Source organism: Hippocampus comes, unplaced genomic scaffold, assembly GCF_001891065.2.
Source record: "Hippocampus comes isolate QL1 unplaced genomic scaffold, H_comes_QL1_v1.1 scaffold195, whole genome shotgun sequence".
In the NCBI taxonomy this organism is placed as follows: Eukaryota; Metazoa; Chordata; class Actinopteri; order Syngnathiformes; family Syngnathidae; genus Hippocampus; species Hippocampus comes.
The window spans coordinates 1,116,804-1,132,079 of NW_017806076.1; the positions used below are offsets into that span (position 1 = coordinate 1,116,804).

The 15,276-nt window shown below is 42.3% G+C and overlaps 1 protein-coding gene across 1 annotated transcript in view; it reads right to left on the reverse strand.

Annotated features, from left to right (window-relative positions):
• kiaa0825 (KIAA0825 ortholog) overlaps nucleotides 1-15,130 on the reverse strand; it is a 124,444-nt gene extending 109,314 nt beyond the window's left edge. Inside the window, exons 1-6 of the mRNA XM_019894613.1 lie at nucleotides 14,781-15,130; nucleotides 11,392-11,523; nucleotides 4,569-4,728; nucleotides 3,817-4,005; nucleotides 3,505-3,681; nucleotides 2,791-3,115 (exon numbers count right to left, since the gene is read on the reverse strand). Coding sequence (XP_019750172.1) covers nucleotides 2,791-3,115; nucleotides 3,505-3,681; nucleotides 3,817-4,005; nucleotides 4,569-4,728; nucleotides 11,392-11,522 — 982 coding nt within the window. The 5' untranslated portion in view covers nucleotide 11,523; nucleotides 14,781-15,130. The remainder of the gene's footprint in view (nucleotides 1-2,790; nucleotides 3,116-3,504; nucleotides 3,682-3,816; nucleotides 4,006-4,568; nucleotides 4,729-11,391; nucleotides 11,524-14,780) is intronic.
• Between the last annotated feature and the right edge of the window lie 146 nt (nucleotides 15,131-15,276).

The window sequence follows — 15,276 nt, forward strand, 5'->3', positions numbered from 1 at the left end:
TCTTTCCCCACTGAATAGGCTGCTGCGCTTTCACCAAGAAAGAGTTCAAAGAGCGACAGGGGGTGAGGCGGGGGGGTTGGGGGGGGGCATATGCTGGGGGGGAATGTGCTCCTTGTACATGTTCAAAACTCAATTCATTTTTTTTTTAATCTATAGGGAGCTGCCAACATCGTCATACGGGGAAATTAGTGAAAGTGGAATTCAAATCAGCTCTATCAGAATGGTGCTGCAAAGTGTTTGAACTGAATTTTAAAAGTTTGCCCTCACCCCAGTGGACTATTGTGAGGGAAGAATTGAGATATGCGCATGCAAAGATGCTGCGCAGAAACTGTTTGATGTTCATGTAACCATGCATGCATACTGAAATGCCAATTGGAAATTGAATGCTTCATATATATATTTTTTTTTTTAAACAGATATAAAATGGTTCACAATAAGGCAATTTTCTGAGTAAGCCGACACAGCAAGAAGCCGCATTTGATCAAAGGTGACTGGATAAACTCCACGTCCAACCTATATAACCAACTTCAGAAAAATTCTGCCCACATCACCGCATTAGGGGCATCGGCAACAGCTTTTCGCTCCCAACGTTTAGTGAGCTTTGCACCCCACCGCTCGAGGGTGGACTAATACAGACTTTAAATTTATCATTAATTTTCCTTCATGCACCCGATTATTGTTGATAAAAATATGTCGACACGCTATGACGACCCCTGATGGGACAAGGCAAAAGTCACAAGTTCCACTGATGCAAATTTATTGACAAGCTAACTTTCCCCAACTAGGGAACCTCACTCCATTCCCTTTCACATACGTCTGTGTTGTTTCTTGCACCGAACCTAACTCTCCTTCCATGTACTGTACTTCGTATGAGCTTGACACCAGCCTTTTCAAGGCCGCCGATTAGTCAGGTCTGAATGTTTTCTTTTCTGGTGGTCCCATTTTACAGAAACCATCATTTCGTTTTCTCATTTGTAAGTGCACATACTTAGCATTAATATGGAACAAAGAATATGGAATTTTTTTTTCAGTTTTTCTCCTCACGAAAGGACATACGCAGACTCAGGGAAGTGTGCTAGTAAACGTTAAAGCCTGAGCAGCCCGTCTTCATATCCGTCTAGGTACAATGTCAGCGCCTGCCTTTAAGGCAGGAGGGTTAAAAAAGAGATGGCAGATCTTGCTGTTGAATGCTGTTAAATGGTTCAGTGGTTTGACAGTGGCTGATGCTACAGACAACGCCGCTCCCTTGGGAGCCTGCAGAGTCTCCCAGGCATGGCTCTTATCAAAATATACCAAGCGCCTGCCTCCACTGCAGGAGCCAACAATAACGCAGCAGGGGAGGACGGTGAGATCTAAAGAGTCATTGGACGCTTATGAAAATAGAATCAGTTTGTGTTGTCGTTGCCGTAATTTTCTTGACAATTATGGGAATAGCATACAGTATAGACAGTAAAGTGTGAAAGCAGATTATGCATTGCTTGTTCAAACTGTGGCTCAATAAGAGCCACGGGCATTTGGGTGGCGAACATGGGTGTTCTCAAGCTTTTTTTGGGGAAGGGAAAAGAAAGGGGAGGGTGATTACACAAACTGTAATCCCAGCCGTAGCCCTCAAAGCTGTGTTGCAGCTGATAGTTAAACACACACACACACACACACACACACACACACACACACACACACACACACACCAACACCTCTAGTGAGCACAAGCAAAACTGCACAACACCAGTCCCTCGTTCCCTTTGGAGCCGTGTTCTGCCTCCGGTGCTACATTTGACGGTTTGTTGAGCGGCACGTAGGTGTGTAGCCTCCGCCACGATACGTGATCAAACAGGCCGACTGACGCATGGCCAATTATCTTGGCTGCCTCCTCTCATCTCACGTTTAAGCGGAGGGGAAGGCGAAAACCAAAGAGAGAGGGAGAGACAGAGAGACAGAGGGAAAAGGCGAGGCAAGGCTGCCGGCGTGTTTATCCAAGAATGGCAGATGTAAAGACGCTTTTCGCGCTGTTCCACAGGGAAACTGACATGTGCACAATTTTTGAAAAAGTAAACAATGGCTCACATGCTTTAGATTTTTTTTTCTCTTTTCAAGGCATAGCCTTACCGTCAGCAAGTCCTAAATAAGTCAATATGAAACAAACAAAGGGAATATGCAGGGGAATTAAGTATCAAAAGTACACTTTTCTCTAGTCTCAGGCTATGACATCGATGTCAATGCCATCCATCACACTGACATTCAGAATTTTCTACCGCTCAAAAATCTGTGCACAACAGTATTGCAGCAACTTTTTGCTCTCACTCTTTCTGTCCTGTAAGGCCTTCATAACACCACTTGGAAGGTCGAAGGATGGTTCGGGCTTAATTTCTCATTTGTGTACTGCGAGTTGGCCGAAAGGCAGTGAAATTGCGGGCATAGTGTCATGGTCTAACTTGATTTTGCTTCACAGTCATTGCAGTCATCTTCCCAGTCCTTTTCCATTGAAGATTAAGCGTGAATTAAAGGTGTTTAGGAGGAGTTTGAGTCGAAGGAGCCTTCACCCTAGAGGTGCTGCACCGCTCTCTATCTTGGTAAATAGAGGAGTCTGAGTCAAACAAGAAGGCGGAAAGCAATTACAATGGGAAAAGCTACTGACAATCACTTTCAAGGATCTTGGCTCAAGGCCTCACACGCAGCAGCTGGAATGTAATGGAAAAGTGAAGATGTCGAGAAGAAATCTTTAAAGGTGAACAATGATGGTACAAACTGTGTAGCCCATCGAAATAAACTACTAGTAAAAAAAGTACTTACCGACTGTTGCACGAGACTTGGATGAGTATCTTTTTATCTTGCTGCCGGGCATGGTGTTGTCCCTCAAAGCTGTCTCACATTCTCTCTCCATCAGAGAGGTCAATTCACGAGCCAAAGGGCGGAGGTAGGATGCATTTAGGAAGCCCAAGATGGCGTCCTGCTCAACTACTCTCGGAAGGATGTGGAGGTCTTCTGTGAGGGCCTGGGTGAGAGCCGGGACCACCGAGCGAAAGGCCACAGTCACTCTGTCAAAGCCGGTGACATTAGCTGGACTGGAGGACATGGCGCAGTGCAGGAGAGCAAGCATGGCTTGGCCTCTTACTTCCTGGTTGGATGAAGCCAAAAAAAAAAACTGTCCATTACCGTCCGTATATGTATCATTTAGATTGGAAATCTAATGATGCTTCTAAATATTACTCCATATGAAAACATCAAGAGGATAGCTGTTCGCATCTATCTGGTCTGACTGAAATTCATACAATATTAATGCCATGTCACTTTTGTTAAGAACCACTTTGCAAATGCACATGAAGTGACTGTTCTCCCACAGCTCTGTGTTTCACCATTGCCGTTTTAGTCATGCATGCATTTAAAGACATTACAGGTATTTTCTACATGGAGACAATGACTGTATTGTTTCATAAACTTGTTAGGCACACAAATGTTCATGTTTTAAAGACTCCAAAACAAAGGTCACCAAAAAAAATCCCTTGCCTGGTAATGAGTGAGCACTTCACACTCAGGGTACAAGAAGCACAGCTGCTGCAGGCGGTGGACTCGTTGATTGATGGACAAGGAAGGTACTGCGCGAGTCGTTTGGCTTTCGGTCGACAGACGCTCCAACAGATAGCAGCGGAGCTGAAGACGCACATCTTCCCATGCTACCTGGATCTTAAAAAAAAAAAAAAAAAGGCAAAGAATGTGACTTTTAGTCTCTCAATATACAGGCATTGAATTAACAAATAGAGCATTGTATAATCAACTAATGATCGGCAAGGAATCATTTTACAAAGTACAATATATTACCTCAGATGAAGAGTCATCTTTGATTGTATGTAACAAGGGAAAGGGAGTGGCAAGGAGATGATGTTGAGCGAAAGACAAGGATGAAGATGGGGTACAAGGGAAGCAGATACCCCTCTGGGATGAGAGGTTGAGTAATAGCTGTAGAGTGGCATCCTCTCTTCCTTCCTCTTTTGACCTCAGGTAGTCTTGCTAAAAAACAAGACAAAACAAAACAAACATACGTACATATAGTAAACAGTATGCCATGTTCCCAAGCCCCACCCCCACCCCCCAAAAAAAACGTTTGCACAAAAACATTGTACTAACATTTTGTTACATTTTCAAAATAGAGGACAGCTTTCTAGTGTGGTCTTTAAAACACTGACTCAAATGTGGGTGATTGACGGTACTGCAAAAATCTGCACCAATTATTTTTTTTTTTTATTACAAAATGTACAATTCAAAAGAATTCAATGGCAGGCAAAATAATCATGATCTTGATTCTGAAAATTGCCCCTATGTTCACTCTCGAAATTGATGACAGCTTCATTTTCAAAAGTACATTTCATTTACACTTGGAACTTCTGTGTGGACTGATTCAACTCGGAACACTGCAGATCAAAACAATCATTTTGCTCCTATCCCTTCGGCAAGCCAATGTTAAGCGTTTAAAGTCTTAACTCAGCAGTGTAAATGTCTGGAACATTTTGAGGTGGAATAATTCAACATAATTTAGAATAATTTCCATCAATCAGTGTCAGGGTCATGATTACCAAGCAAGTGAAGAAGGCCATGAGTTCCTGATGCCCCGTGCTGACACTGTTGAGCATTTTGAGATCGAACCACCGCATGCACTCTGTCGGGCTGGGCGGACGTTCGCCTGGATGCAAGTCTCCCATTTTGGCTTGGAGTTCCACCAGATGCTGTTCAATACTGAGGAACATGAGTAAATTGCATAACTGGAACAGCCAAGACAGTTACTACACACAGTAAATCCGTCCACTACAGTCGAAAGACCACATTTTCTACGAAACTTTACCGATAAACCAGATATGCATTTGATGCACGGTGCTTTTATAATGCCACTAAATCTTTCTAACGGTCAACTTGCCAACAAGTGGGAAGATTTACAGCTGAGTATCTCGAATACAACTATTGGGAGATTTTGTCCGCAAGAGTGTACACACTCCAACTACTTCAAAGTAACACATGGACACCATCTTAAACATGCCATATGGGGACCAACAGTCCGCATCACAGTTGGTCCTCACATGTTTTGTCTCTATCGTAAGAAGATAGAAGGCAGGTGCGAGTGCACGCAGTGATATATCAGTGTGAGCTTGCGTGTGCTCAGCAGCTGGTGTGGAGTGGCGCGGTGTTACAGATCAGCCGATATCTGAGACACGCTTCTTGCCATGTCACGTCTCACCCTTTTTCCTTGGCAAACGCGCCCGCACACATGCGCGTGCACACAATCTCACACATACACACTCTCTGAACATGCTTCAACATGACGGATTAAATGGAGTGACAGATTAGAAGGTATGAATTTGTTATTCCAATGTAAATCAATGCATACTGTATGAAATTTGCTTAATGTGCATATGTTTGTTATATCCTGCATATTTAAATCTGACTGGCTTTCTGCGACTATTTATATGGATTTTAATGATAGATTACATGATGATTTGCATCAGGCAGTGCATACTGTAGTCTGCAAATCATGAAGACATTATTTTCATAAAAGTTCAAATAGACATTTTTTGTCAAGCACAAAGAGCTGCGCTCTCATCAGGGAAAAATACAGTGGAACCTTTACAGTCCATAAAATTGAGAGTTGAGTGTTTTTTTTTCAGGATTTTTTAATGTACTATGCTGAGTACTACCAATGGTCAGTTGAGACTGAAAATATTTCCATTCCAGTAATTAATAAAGATTTACACGATGACAACAATCAGATCCTAGATAGAATACTCTTTCTGTTTTCAGTACCAAGAGGGCGAATTTTTCTACCAGTGTCCCGAAGCAGATTAGTTCCGGTGTTTTGGGGGGTGTTTTTTTTTGTTTTTTTTTTTGCATTTCCTTCTTTGTTTTATATGCTGAATAATTAACACTAAAAGTCTAATAAATAAGGTGTATATGGTGATAATGTGATTCCCTAAAATATAAATCCTTTTAATGTACCTATGTGTATTCATGTGTGTGTCACTATGTGAATCACGGTACAGGCTCATTTCCCCATCAGACGGCTCATCCCCCAACTGTGGGTCTATAAACTGCCTCCTGCCTGCTTCCGGGGCCATTAACACATCCAGATGTCTTACAATGGCAACACATTAAATAAGCGTTCAATCTGATACACTTTCATTTCAGAGGGGAAAATCGCAAGGGGATAAAATGTTATACGCTGGCCCAAACGTCTGTGCTCGAGAATCAACACTGCCATTTTAACTAGCGCTTCCTCCCTCCCTATGCCACCTTCAAAACAGGCGTGATGATGTGTCTCGTGTAAATATATATATATTTTTTTCCATTTATTTCCAGCCATGTTTCAGTTTGTCAAAGGGCATTTTCTCGGAACATGAGCAAGCTCTGCTGCACGTGCAAATCCCCAGACTGGTTCGGTGATTTCGGTTTTATTATTTTCATTTGGGCTTTAAAAAAAAAAAACATTTTGCCATGTGAAGCGAAAATAAAACGAATGAACGGGATATTTTCCTGTCAGATGCCTTCTTCTACAAAGGCTTTACAACAGAAGATGATGTATGTTCATCGTTCAGGTTCTGGGCTCCACACCAGGGCTTCAAACAGACAGCAGGTTCGAAATGGGTTTCCATCTGTAGTGCACTTTTCAGTCACCCGCTGAAGTTCATTAAAAGCACAACATATAAATGAAGTCCAATTCCAGGACGGGTTTTACAACAGAACTAAGGTCATTTTTAAATGTCGGACATCTAGCTTGGTGAAACAGGAAGACATTACATGATGAAATGAGTCACACAGACTTAAATTATATCCTATGAATGAAGACTTTGTCACTGTACAAGCTACAGCCTGGTGAAAGTCAGACCTAAATTCTATTTGCTGCACCTTCAAGCTTTGGCCATACACACTCTTTTCTCTCAACTCGCTCTTTCCTTCTTAAAAACTTCACTTGCACCTTTCGATTACCCCTGCTTACAGACATGTGCTAAAAGTTATCTGGTCAATGCGGATGGCCTGTGTCAAGAAGTCCATCCAGCTCTCCACAATGTTGTGACCTTTGGCTTGCTGGTGTGAAAGCTACCTGCAGCCTAATCAACTTGGCAGGATTAGCTCTCATCCCGCAACTTCCCCTGGCAGCAGCTTAGACACTGGCACATAAAGGGAATGTGAGAAAGAGGAAGGGGAAATTGGGGAAGGGGGGGGATTTTCAAAGTAGCTGCAGTAAATAAAACCATTCAACTCTTCCGCGAAGGATGACAATAACACGTGATGACAAAGAAGTAGAAGCTGATTGTAACAAGAGAGCCCGTGAGCAAAAGGAAAATTGATTCTTTTGGCCTCTTGACGAACACATCCGTCGCCTCCCTCGCACTCACGCTGCCTAAGAGCACCCTAATTGTTTTTCACATCGGCCTAGCTAGACAGTCACCCTCCCCCTGCCATCGTCCCTTAACCCCCCCGCCCCCTCCACCCCAACCTTCAGCATCACTGCAATAGAAAGGAGGAGGTCTTTTATGAGATATGATGGCACATTTCACAGCTCCCTGACTTACAGAAACCCAATCCCACGATTAGTCAGCGCTTTGACATTATCTTAAGTTCCTTGTCAGAATTAATTTAGTGTGGGTGGGCTGCTGTGGGGGCTGTCTGTCGCGCTCTGCTCCCCACTGCTTGCCTACAAGAGGTGGGAGGGGGTGGATGGAGTCAGTAGGGGCCGTAGGAAGATCCTTTTCAAATAAACGCCGATTGCGGTCACAGCCAAAAGAGCTAAATATCACCTTCCTCAAAGGGCCCCATTCTGTAATGGAAATAGGAGCGACTAAGGTTGAATGAGCGCACTGAAAACGGATACAAGCCTGACCTGGCCCGGGCCCACTTAGTGCCCTCACCTCCCAGCGTTCACTTCCACCAGAGAGCCGATAAGGCTGATCTGGTCGGTGAACACGTAGCGAAACCAAAATCTTCAGCTTGCGCACAATTGCAAATAGATTATCACAAGCACCTGATACCTCCCAACACAGTCTTGCAATTTGAGAGTGGCAGGCGACCAGACAGGGTCACCTGTCTTGGCCGGATTCTCCTGGCCGGTGCTAAAACTTGATTAGCGGTCCGTCCCTGGTGGGTCATGTAGAGCCACGAGCCACCCAAGGCTACCGTGCTCCACAGTCCCATCTGATGAAAACTAATGGATTACAGCATTTCAATTTGAGGGAACGGGTTCTGTTGTCAGCCTATCTTAATCTCCTTCAATTAGGGAGCAGCTCTGGGGCAGATTTTGGATATTTGAGAACTCAGAGCGCGACCGTCACTCGTAATCGGGTTGGAGGCCTTCACATCGGCAAGCATGCATCGTTTCCGCTTTCTTTCAGATATCCTTTCCGCTCCTACACTTCCGTAATTCATACTAAGTACTGATAAGTCAATTAGGTGGCAGTAGAGACGAGTGCGTGTGGTTGCAGGGGCTACAGCCCACCCTAGTTGAAGCAAAAAAAAAAATGTTTGCTAGGTTTTCATGTGAAAAGGTCCAGCCTGAAGCAGGCAGGCCGTACACGACATCGCTACAACCTGACAGAGACGCTGACCAGTGGACCCCCATCGTGAGCGAAGGATTGCCTTATTTTTAGCCCCATTCTCCATTATCTACACGCTTTGTTCTCATAATGGTTCCCCCTCTCCCATCTGCAGGAACACAAAATAACCCTTTAATGCTTAGAAAGCAGAAAAATGGCCCGGCCTTCAGTAATAAGCCTTGAATTACCTACCCAAGGGTTTTCGTTTCAAGATGTGGAATCTTCAATTATGATGTTCCCATTTAGAAGGAGGAAGGAAAGAAAGAGGGAGGGAGGGTGAGAAAACGGGAGACAGAGAGAGTCCCAGACATTAACGCTGCCAGAGTGAGCCTTTGTTCACTTGCTACATTTAGCCTGTCCTTCATCATCTGCCCTCACACCCACAACGCCTCAAACGATAAAAGACCTGAAATATAGATTTCTCTTTTTCTTCTCCCCATGTGTTGCTTTTTATCTATCCATTTGTACAATCACTAACAGACATTTCTGTCTTTTCAGTCTGCAACATTCAGTTCGGGCTTAATTGTTTAAAGTTTAAAAGTTGTAGGTCCAAAAGTTCTTAGGTTTGTTTGTTTGTTTGTTTTTCATTGCAAGGGATTTAATGGGAGATACACATCAGTCTTTTTGTCCGATAACACGGTGCTGTTGGTGTGTGCCCTTTTTAAGTTGAATTTACTTTTCTTGCAAAGCATGCGATCCAGTGATTTTTGCTCTGCGTAATAGTGCCAACTGGACTTGGAATCTTCTGAAGAGGAACCATCTGTAGTCACATTTCCATGTGGCATGGAACAAACTAAAATGGAAGTCAGCGCAACCGTTAAGGCACAACACTCTTAATTTGGAGCAGCACTAAATTATATAGTATATATGTACCAACCACCGTGAATTTGATAATTGAATTGAATTTTATTCAAGTGTATGTATACGAGAGGGGTGTTCTGCTCAGGGTTTTATGCTGCTGCAATCATCCATGAGTGAAATCGACTGTGATCACATGGATTAGCTGCACATTTTTCAATTTTAGAGCTGATCGCTGACTTTAATAATTGATTAATCGGTCAATTATTTTTCTCTATTACTTGTTACTCAACATTACAATACACTCACCGGTATGCTCGTCAAGGTATAGTATCATGACATTATTAATGGATTCATTACCTTTTTTTTCTCTTTTTTTTTTTTTGGTGTATGTTTTCATTCTATACATAAAAATAATTGGGCTGTGTTTTTGGCTAATACGCAATCTTCCATAAAGTTGATAACTGAAGCTCCCTAGAGGAGAACATTTATATTCACATCTAAAATGTTCCAATTCTGTATAGATGGAGTACAAAGTTGTGTAGTGGCCACTTTAGTTTATTTGTAAATTTGTCAATGAATATTCTCGACAATACTAGCATGGGAGTGTCTGCGATTTGCGGTCTGATGCCGATTTCATGAAAATGAACACGCTCACGAGACGTGTGGTGATTGTGCCTTGACACTTTGACCACAGGTCTTGGATTTCTATCACACTCGATATGGCTCTTACCAATCTGTCAACTTGACACCTCAGCTCCCCAAAACAAATAATAGACTGAAGCTACTGATGAGAAATGCCTTCTCGTGGCCGGAATTGTGAGCAGAAGCAGAAGAAAGCCGCAGGGTATCAAATGTAAAGGGAAGCGATGTTGCCAGCGGGTGGACCGACACGCAAGAAATGCGTATTTGAGTATTTCAACCCAACTTGTGAGCTAGCTTTGCTTGATCTTATGTACTGCTATACTGTTCCTGTACTGAATGCATTGCGGCCGGTGGAAATAATAACCATTTTGAATGGCTGTTTAGATGTTCCCTTATATTGAACAATTCAATAGAATAGTGTCATTCTGTCAGTTATAACCATTTGGGTGTTCAAGAGCCGTGTATTTGGCTCCTAGAGAGATCTTTGCAGTCTTGTATCCATGAGATTATAATACATCCTAACCACGAAAGATGCGCTATTCATGTTTTTGCCCTTCTGAAACTCCAGTTAGGGGGAAAAAAAACCCATCATATGACTTGCTTACAAATCTTACAAGGACAAGTCATATAAATGATTTAGCACTGTAATCAGTCTAACACCTTTTGGCTTAACAGGCAGACAAAGAGACCGACTTCCCTGCCAAATATTCAGGTCTTTCATAAAGGTGAATAAGAGGAGCAGATGACACGGTAATACCGGCAAAGATATGAGCGTTATGCTGTGTAAATGGTAGCAATTGAGAGCTGAACATGTTGCGGTGCTTCTCTGTAAATCACAGGTTATTTGTGAATTCAGCTGTTTAACTGATTTTGAGGGCCTAAAAACCTGTCTACCCCATCGTGTTTTCATATCCAGAGACACGAAAATTCTGGATTGTTTAGATGGGCAAGAGAGATTTCCACTACTTTAAGCCATGAAAAAAAAAAAGTCAATGTAGTACAGTATTTCTAAAGCTGAAACTGTGTATCATATTTGGAGAGAAATATTGTCAAGTTACATCCTTATTCCAACTAACTGTTTAATTCTTTACATTCTCTCTACTACGTTATGACTCTATGTTTTTAGAAAGTACAATATTATATCGTGTGATTTTTCCTTATCAAAAAAAAAAAACAACAAAACAAAACAAATATGTGGGGTTTTTTGGATGGAGCTAGAACGGATGAAGGGCACTTCCATTCATTTCAAAGGGGAACTATGATTTGAGATATGAGTATTTTGAGTATGGGTGTGGTCGCGGAATGAATTATACTCATATCTCACGGCAGCGCTGTGTGTTGTTCTGATGTTCAGATTTGTTGACATTTTGTAACTGACCTGTTGGCATTGAGTTTGAGTTTCTCTTCGATGTCTTTGACGAGATGCTCAAAGTCTATCTCGCTGGAGTGTGCAGGGACCACCAGCTCAACAAAGGCTTGGTCATCGGGAAAATCTTCTGGCCACTCCATGCTGCTCGAGCCAGAGAGAAAATAAATCATCAAAAAGATGACATGCTCCAGTTTACGGCACAAAACGTCGTCACAGGCAGGTGCGAGGGGTGTCAGGATTAAATCAACTATGCAGATTGACGAGCTTTGGAGTGTGGTATCATCGTGCCCGCCTGTCAACAAACACTCAAGTAGTTGGCAATCATGTGACACGTCCACTGATAATTGTTTTATTAGGGCTTGCAAAATCAATTGCACCTGAAACAAATAGAAGGTAATCACTGACAAAGACAGTCTGCCGCCTCTGCCGTGACAAGGTCATTTGCCCTCCTGATGACCCCTGATTAGCATGCATACATTCCCTCTAACCAATTCCACCTACTGACACTACAGCGAGTTAAAGCAGAGGAAAAACACAGCACCCAAAATAATGAGATGCTCTTCAGTTGAACCTTTAAATAAACAACCCATCTCCTTATGGCTGTGCCAGAGCTGAGGGGCCGAGAGCCCCCTCATCCCTGCGGTGCTTAACGTTCCTGCTAAAAGCCAATCCCCCACCTGTGTAGCATCACTGGGTCTCGCATCAACGTTGTCATTAAGCAGAGTCAAGTGGAAGGTAATGGAGAGTGTCTGTGTCAATTTGGCTTTCTCACACTCCGCCTGCCGCTCGGTCCGTCGTCATGTGCTCTGATTTTAATAATCCCTGTCAAACGGCAAACAGCCCGCCGTACTGCGCGCCGCTTCCTCACTGCTGCACACACTCGATGCCACTCTCCCTGACAGGGCAGACAGGAAGCTCAACATTCATTTAGCCTGCACAAAGGGAGGCCTGTCCAAGTGGACAAATATTATTTTCCCCCACACTGACAGCACCACCAGTTAAGCTTGTCCTTTATTATTTTGCCTTCTCTTCTTCCCTCTGTCATCATCATGCACCGTCTCCACCGCCGCCTGAGAGGACGCCTGCAAGCAGCTATTGCTTAAGGGGAAGCTGTTCACTCTATGGATAAGGAAACTCAACACTATATTTATTGATAGAGCCTGAACCAGATAGTGAGTATATTTGTGTCTGTGAGCAGCACACATTACAAGCACACCTGTTGTCACACATAACACACTGCCATGCTTAGAATGTGTTTTGGTAGTGTAGCGACAGGACAAGATTTCCAAACAAGGGGCAGAGCTAAGTGGTGGCCATGGGTATGCAAAGCCACCTCTTGTCACTCTCTGGCCACGCCTCCTGGCCAGAAAGGCGGGAATTAACCTTAGCCAAAAATCTATGTTTAGAATTGTGAAAGATGAAGAGATTTTTGTGTCAATGTGTTTTTTAGAAATGATTTGAATGAATGATTTGTTGATCACAGTATGCAAACTGACGTTAGCCGTCAGTGGTAGCAAATCAGTGTAGCAAAATGTGATTGTCTCTGAGAAACCTAGTCCAAAAACACCTTCAGGTTCGAGTGAAACAATTGTTGTCAAGTGGTTCTCAAGATATCCCCTCGAAAAATTTATTTTATCTGCTCGGCAAGCATCTTCGCTGCGTTTTTGCAGGGTAGCATAAATAATAAGCTTCTGTTAATAAAAAAACACATTCTTTAATTATTTTTAATTTCAGCTTTATTTAACCGGGAAAATCCCATTGTTATCCGCAGATCTCTTTTCAAGGGAGGCCTGGCCAAGAGGCAACACCACAGCTCAAGAAATTGACTACAAAGTTACAATAAAGCACAAACAATCAGAACAATAAACAATTTCAAATAACGTTGAGTCAAAAAAGAGACATTTAGAAACAGATCATCATTCACCGACTGATAGGTAGACATGCACAGACTGTTGAGCTCCAATACAAAAAAACTAACTAATAATATTACTACAGTATGCATGTGTACCAAATGAAGTGCCCTGAAAGTGAAGACAGCACAAATGGTCTTATTAGTACAGCACTTGAAAACATGCAGCTGTCTGTCTTGGTGTCATTAGCTCTTTACAAAGCAGATGTTGAAGGCACCCTAGTGTGCTTCCCAGTGCTGCAATTGGGACTGATGGAGCAGACACTTGCCCCCTTGACACATCAACTCAACAGCTATTAGAGAATGAGTGTGCATGTCTTGTACACACACACACACACACACACACACACACACACACACACACACACACACACACACACAAAATACGATCACTCTTTCCTGTGCCGCAACCAGGCTAACGCAGAGGCCCATTTGAAGGATTGAGTCTGTACTAAAATATTTAGCAGCACATCCCCCAGGCCGCCACTTTAAAGCCACTTAGAGCATGTCGAGCCAATGTCAACATTGTTTTAAAAGGTGTACCTAGCAGAACAATAAGGCAACATCATGAATTAAACAGGTGTATATTTGGAAACAATAGTACTGCATTGGTTTTATATTATTCTTGCCAATAGGGGTGTATAGTTTCACGGTCACTGTTTCAATGGTGCAGGACGTCCAAAAAAGCCTTTCTATTGATTTTACAGCACCAGATGGGAATGACATTTGTCGCAGCTCCAAAGTATTTGCCACTGAGGTAACATGAGAATAACACTGTGTGTGAAACTCTTAAAGAAAGATCATCCTCAATCAACTGTATTAAGCAACACTCCAGCAGAAGCCATTTGGAAACACAGTAGTGCAGAAGCCATTTGGAAACACAGTAGTGTATTTCATGGTGTGGGGTTTATTGTGTGAAATTGGCATGATGCAATATATATGCACTGACAGGCATATTTCTTTGACAGGCCAGGAAAACATTTAAACACAAAATTTTAAAAATAAAAAGGAAAAAAATTGAAAAAAAGAAAAACTGTGAATGGTGCCAAGCCACAAGTATTCAGGAACCATGTTTATAATGCCAGCCCAACAAAATTTCATTTTATTTTTTTAATTAATCAAGCAGCCACTCAAATTATTATCTGGGCCGTCAATTGCCCATCCCTGTTTTAAAGTAACAGTAAAATAAGCCGCTGGGCAATTTTTGATTAATTCACGTAAATGTATACAGGTAATGAGTAATGAGTAATAATAAGTAAAATCGTCACATGACATCCAATAATATTGTGAACATAACAATTGGTGTCAGTATTTCTCAACAGTTCTGGCTAATATTTTTTTTTATTCTGTTTGGCACATCATACACTATTTAATACACTTTGACTAATGGTTAGCAATACACCTGAGGCGCAGTGACCTTGGTTTGAAAAGTTGGAACGCTCCTGGGAATATTTACAGGCATAACTAATTATATTACAGTAATTCTTACCTTCCATATGAGAACCTCCTTTAGGATCTCCTCTCGATGAAATACGAAACCCGACGGCGACAGGCAAACTTCATCTCCAAACAATTTAGCACAAGCAGATTTGTGAAATTGTGAAAATTATCGAATTCCACTTGAAAATACATATCGCTGACACCGTTACGCGATTGTGCTTTAAAGAATTCCGATAAACATTTCTGTTTCAACCACGGCCGCTAATCGTAGATTGAAAAAAAACGATCATGAATTGTTTCCAAAATACATTACAAATGTATCAGGAGATAAATGATCCTTGTTTATCAATGAATATTGTGTTCTCTCTCGTCGTTGTTATTTCAGACATCTTAGGCGTCCATGACAACAACCCGGAAATGCTTAGCAGAAAACTTCCGCTTAACGGAGCCGCTCATTTTGAAATTGAAAAGGGGACAACAGCTTCAAAACGACCATAAAAGGCGTATGTTGAGCTATGGAAACGAAGGAATGATATTTATTAATT